This window comes from Andrographis paniculata, unplaced genomic scaffold (genome assembly GCF_009805555.1).
Source record: "Andrographis paniculata isolate CXL003 unplaced genomic scaffold, ASM980555v1 Contig30END, whole genome shotgun sequence".
NCBI classification, from domain to species: Eukaryota; Viridiplantae; Streptophyta; class Magnoliopsida; order Lamiales; family Acanthaceae; genus Andrographis; species Andrographis paniculata.
In genome coordinates, this window is record NW_026137563.1 from 259,251 (window position 1) to 265,540 (window position 6,290).

The 6,290-nt window shown below is 35.6% G+C and overlaps 1 protein-coding gene across 2 annotated transcripts; it reads left to right on the top strand.

The window, feature by feature from the left end:
- The first annotated feature begins 815 nt into the window (after nucleotides 1–815).
- LOC127246657 (putative zinc transporter At3g08650) lies at nucleotides 816–5,328 on the top strand. 2 transcript variants are annotated; one of them, XM_051268151.1, is made up of 6 exons: nucleotides 816–1,206; nucleotides 2,303–2,951; nucleotides 3,390–3,674; nucleotides 3,900–4,028; nucleotides 4,115–4,212; nucleotides 4,294–5,328. In XM_051268151.1, exons 2-6 carry the CDS (start codon nucleotides 2,481–2,483, stop codon nucleotides 5,105–5,107), a joined length of 1,797 nt encoding a protein of 598 aa, XP_051124108.1. In that variant the 5' UTR covers nucleotides 816–1,206; nucleotides 2,303–2,480; the 3' UTR covers nucleotides 5,108–5,328. The 2 variants fall into 2 exon arrangements, with proteins under 2 accessions (XP_051124108.1, XP_051124110.1); XM_051268153.1 differs by having other exon boundaries at nucleotides 2,308–2,951.
- Nucleotides 5,329–6,290: the final 962 nt, after the last annotated feature.

Sequence of the window (6,290 nt, forward strand, 5' to 3'; positions counted from 1 at the left end):
TTCTGGCAACAGCTAGCATTTGACTTCTAGCCACACACATCTTTTTTTTAAACATTACGGTTTTTCCTTCAATCTAATTTTAAATAAAACATTATTTTTCTCATAAATATCGTATTAAAATATATTATTTATTTTGTAATTTGATAAAACAAAATAACCCAAACTTTATTGGAAGAATTCAACCAATGTTTTGAGTTTAATTTTGAATATCAATAACATCATTTTAAACTAACAATTAGTTGATTAGATTATCATTATTTTGGCTTAAAAGATTATTAAAAAATGGGCTAAACGAAAGTTTGTGGATAATAATTTAGGGTGTGTTTATTCTTGGAATTTCGGTTTGGGTTTTTGGTTTTCGATAATAAAATTTTGAATTGAAATAATTGTTTGATGTTATATAAATATATATTGATGTTGTATTTTGAATATAAAATTAAATTATAGTGTAATACAATAAATAAAAATAAAGTGTTTAATTTGATATTTTTTTAAAAAAATTAAAATAATAAAATCAAAATCGAAATCGCATATATATATATAATTATGCTAAATAAAGGATATAAAGTGTGACTAAAGCATAAGATCATGTCAAATATTAAATCAAACAATTATAAACTATTAATTATGTAGTTTGAAAAAATAAAAATTGTAGTGTGTTGGTTTTTTAATTTCAAATTAAAAATTTTACTAAACCAGATGAGCATGCAAAATAATGTAGTTTAAAATAAAAAGATAGTTTTAACAATAATAAATAATGAAAATTTATTTTCTTATATATGTTGACTTTTTAGTCAAATATCGATAATGGTTTCTGAGTATGGTTGCCCCAAATCGAAGGGAAGGAAGAACCAAAACCCTAATCTAGATTACCATTTTTGTTGTGGTGGTACAACCCCATCAATTATTCTGATGTAGTACAAACTATGTTCGGTCCACGGTTTCGCTGATTTTTTTTTTAATTTTATAAAAACCCACCATCAGCTGTTGATTATCCGATGGTCGTCTCTTCGTCACCAGCGATTTGAAAATTGGGAAGCGGAGGTGGGTTTGTGTAGGTCAATCCTCTTCATGCTTTTACTCTTTCAACTCTTCTCTCGACAACCCACCTCAAAAATCGTGAGGAGGAATTCGAGCAACGATCTTTGATTTTGCATACAAGATATAGAAACCCTCGGAATTCGCGATTTCCTCGCGGAAAATAAGGTGCATTCTGGATCTTTTTTCTACGCGGGATTTCTTTTTCGCATTTATGAATTTTTTTTCCTATGGGGGTTTAAGATTGTGAATTGGATTAGGGGTGTGCTTGTCGTTTCGGGTCAAGATAATTGTGTTAGCAATCCTTTTCATCCATGGATTTGTTCAATTGAATGGTGTCTTGACGAGATCTGATTTTTTTTTTTTTTTCCTGGTGGTGTGCGGCCTATTTTGTTTTCCCTGATTTGATTGTTCTTGGATGATGATCTTTGATTTCTGCATGTGTATTGTGATAGGGAATTGATTATATATATGTGTGTGTGTGTGTGTCTTTGCGGATCAATTTCTGCATTGCGGTTTTACACAGAGCAGAGCATCGAGAAGAACCAATCCAACTTTTTTAGATTAGTAAACCAGGAGATTCAATTTGTTAGTTAGGTCCATGTAAATCTTTAAGCTGTTCTGTGCACGTATTATTGATGTTGAATTTTGGGGATTAACTGTTCGCACACCTTTGGTTGAGATTATGTGATAGTATTGTTGTCTCCAGCTTCATCTAGAGAAGTGATTTCTTACAAAACAAACCTTGCAGTGAACACTGAGAGAATGACTTTTCTACGAACTTTGCCAGTGTATTTTGGCTTGATAATTTTGCTTATGTTGACAAAGCTAAATAGTTATGAAGAGTATGATATGGGGATGTCTGTTATAGATATATGAATATTCGTATGTAACTTTTCACACATTAAGTTATCCCTTTTACCAAACACCACCGGTATGTATACACACATGCTTGTGTATATATACTTAGTATGCTTGTTATTTCATTTTCAACAATTCAATATATCTTAACATTATTTCAAGATTAGACTATGAAATTAAAGTTTACCACGTATGCTTAAGTAATAACTTTTTCTTCAAAAACACTTTTGGGTAGAATCAACAGCTTGGAGCAATCAAAATTACTAGACCAGGATAAATTGTCTTTGTGAATTCCCTGTAATGTGATTGATGCAACATTTATATGATTTGATACATTGTCTTTGTTTCTTCTTTCATGGGTTTGTCTTACATTGGTTTAACATACATTGTTTTCTTACTGCAGCTCAGACTCCAAATATATGACATTGTAGCACAGAGAGCGCTTTAACTATTGTCGCCAGCCCTAAATACAGCTGAATAACTTTTCTGGCTGTGATCTTGTTCTTCCATTGGAGACTTAGAACACCTTGCTTTCCTTGATCATATAATGAATCAGTGATTTGATAGTAATTAAAGTACAAATGGGTTTAAGAGTGAAGCTGGCCATTCTGCCCTTTCTTCTCTCTATAATAGTAATTTTCAGTCACAGCATTACTGCTGAACAAGAGAACGAATTTTTGCAAAGAGTAAGAGCTGCTCCACAAAGAAATGCAGGGAATGTTGTGATTGATGGCTCTGGTAGAGAGCACATTTTTCTTTCGGATAAGAATGATAATGGAATGGACCAGTGGCAGGTTGGGAGTAATAGAGTTTCATTGTCGACAGTTGCAATTTCCACTCTTGCAATGGCTGCAGCAACTGGTTTAGGTGCCGTGCCATTCTTTTTTGTGGAGCTTGATGCACAGTGGGCTGGAATATGTAACGGAATGGCTGCAGGGGTGATGCTGGCTGCCAGCTTTGACCTTATACAGGAAGGACAAGGCCACGGGAGCAGCAGTTGGGTTGTGTTTGGTATCCTTGCCGGTGGGATTTTCATATGGCTTTGCAAGAAGGTGAGATTCTTGGACTTCTAATTATATTTTGAATTGTCTTTGTTCTACTACAACATCGGCCATATTCTGTGATCAAAATATCAGCTTGTTTTGCTTTTAATTTTTTGGCTATTCTGAAGTCCCTTTAACTTTTCCAATAATTTTGGCATTTTCTTATGTCATGGTAAAACTTACTCTGTAAGATAACAATTATATATATATATATATATATTTCATGTTCATAATTTATTTCGAGGTGATATTCTGAAACCTCAGTTACTTTCATATGGCCAAGAACATATAGATTTTTGTTTTGTTTCAATGTTTGAAAGAAATATATATATATATATATCTTTTGTCATGTTCTGATGAATAGGAAGCTCGCAGAATTCTGTCATATTGTTTCTGGAAATTCCAGTTTTTCATTTCTAAAATATCATTTTTACTTTCAATTCCTAGTTTCTTGATCAATACGGCGAAGTAAGCATGCTGGACATAAAGGGAGCAGAGGCTGCCAAAGCCATTCTTGTAGTTGGGATAATGACTCTTCATTCTTTTGGGGAGGGATCTGGCGTTGGAGTTTCATTTGCTGGCCCCAAAGGTTTATCTCAGGGATTATTGGTGACTTTGGCCATAGCTGTCCATAATATCCCCGAGGGCTTGGCTGTTAGCATGGTCCTTGCATCAAGAGGTGTATCTCCACAGAATGCCATGTTATGGAGTGTTATTACATCTCTTCCGCAGGTCAGTAAATTTTATATTAGCCACCAAAGCTTTACTAGATGCAGAGTGTAGAGTTGTGATTATGATCTTTAAATTGGGAAGAAAAGTTGTGTTTAAAACCATTGAGTCCATAAAACTAGAAGGGTGAGCGGTGATTAACGGGGAGGGAGGTGTAGGAACTTCCAATCCCATTGTGATGCGTGATAAATTGCAAACTTAGTGATTTTGTGTGATTTGTTGATGCAGCCTATTGTGGCGGTTCCTTCATTTATATGTGCTGATACATTCAACAAGTTCCTGCCATTTGCTACGGGATTTGCTGCAGGGTGTATGATTTGGATGGTCGTTGCCGAAGTCCTTCCAGATGCTTTCAAGGTAAACCATTTTATTTTTATTTTTATTCTTCTCTTTGAATACAAAACATTGGCTTTTGTTAATCATCGCAATCTATGCTACTGCAGGAAGCTTCCCCATCTCATGTTGCATCTGCAGCTACCCTTTCGGTGGCCTTCATGGAAGCTCTCGGTACCATTTTCGAGCATTTCAGTCACAACTACAAGTAAGCCACCAAATCCCAACACTATGGTCATAATCCAATATCCTCCTTCCCAATCTCTCAAAGCGATCATTCACTTTGCAGCCCAGAGGACACATCCGGATTCCTTGTTTCCCTACTATTCGGCCTAGGTCCATTACTCGGCGGGATTTCCCTCGTTGCATTTGCCCTAACTTTCCGTCTCCAACATGCCCTCCTCACCGGCATAGCTTCCGGCATCGCCTTTGTGCTCAGCGCCTGGCGACCTCTCCAACTTCTACTCTCATCCAAAATGGGGCTTTTCCCGCTCGTCTTCCTCCTCGCCCTCGGATGCATCATTATCCACCTCGCCATATCCACGGCCACACAGCTCGGGTCCCGCAAGAGAACTTCAGCACAGGCAATATCGGCTGTCACGGGGCTTTCAGTAAGCGCGCTCACTCTCCAATCTGTCCTTTCCTGTCTAGCCATTGCCCTCCACGCCCTAGCCGAGGGGCTTGCACTGGGTGTAGCTGCTCCAAAAGCGTATGGGCTAGGGAGGCACATGGTTCTGCCGGTCTCTCTCCACGGATTCCCGCGGGGCGCAGCTGTGGCTAGCTGCATTTTCGGGGCCACCGACAGCTGGCACGGGTCCCTCCTGTCTGCGGCGATGATCGGGTTTGTGGGTCCATTGTCTGCCATAGGAGCTATTCTTGTTGGGATTGATTACAGCGGATTGGACCACCTGATGGTCTTTGCTTGCGGAGGGCTTTTGCCGTGTTTCTGGAGCATTGCGAATCGAGCGGTCAAGCTGGATAAAAAGAAGAGTGTGGTCGGGCTTGTTGTCGGTGTAGGCTTTGCCACGGTGTGTTTAACATGCACAAAGCTTGTGTGCTTGCACACGCCGTATTGCAACTCTGCACCAGAGGCTGTTCGATGATCGGTTTTATGTGGATGATGTTCAAGTCTAGAGAGATATATAAATGCTATTATTCTGTAAACAAAAATTGAATCTTTGGTGTATTATTAGGCTTGGAGCATCCTCTTTTCCATGTGAATGAATGCTTAAAATTTCTAAGCTCCAAAGCTATTATAGGATTGTAAAGTTTTTGGAGGGGGGTTTTGGATGACTGAAATTATTATGTGTATATGATTATTTTATTAGATTAAGTAACAAAATGCAATCAATAATTTATAAGCATGGCTGCAAGCATAAATAAAAAAACTAAATTGAAGTACATATATGTATATGTGCAATATATACAATATGCTTTTTAGTATGTGATTTTAGTGAAAGAATATATATATATATATATATTTAATGGGATAGTTTGTAAAATTTGAATAGTATCAAATTCTAAAGTATTATTGTATGTAAACTGTCATAGTTTTTTGAATTTTTAAAGTTTTTAAAATTTTTAAATTTTTGAAAATTTTAGAGTGTGATTGTTTGTATGGTTTGAGTTTTTATTTTATATTTTTACAGTAAAATTTTAAATTAAAACAATTATTTAATATAATATAAGTGATATTTGTGTGATAATTTGAAAATAAAATTAATAATATAATACATAAAAAAAATAGATAATTAATTTTGATGTTTTTTCTAAAATTATAAATACTACAAGTATGAAAATTTTGTTGGATAAAATGCATTTTTTTGGAAACAAACTAAAATAAAAATGATATTGCTTGTTACTAAATAGAGAAATTACCATTTTTGTGTGACTTAGTATGCAAGGATTGTACCGTAGCAACGTTCATGTAGATAAAAATCGCACTACTATAGTTCACCTAGTGTGATTTGACTGTCGGGGCTAATTTATATAATATTAAATTTAACCGAAATTTATCTGTGCATTTTCGCATAGCAGCACCTAAAAAAAAAAAAAAAAAACGTTACACAACATGTTGCTCTGTTGCAGCCACGCAAGCAAATCTGAGCATATTTCGCTACATAGTATGGATTAGCATTATTATTATTATTATTTTTATTTTTAAAAAATAATTATATTTAAATAATTGATCTCCAAACAGAGCCTATATTTTAAATAGAAATTGCACATGGGAAGACAAACAAATGAGGCAATCACGGCGTAGGATCGGTATTACTCGTTCCGGGC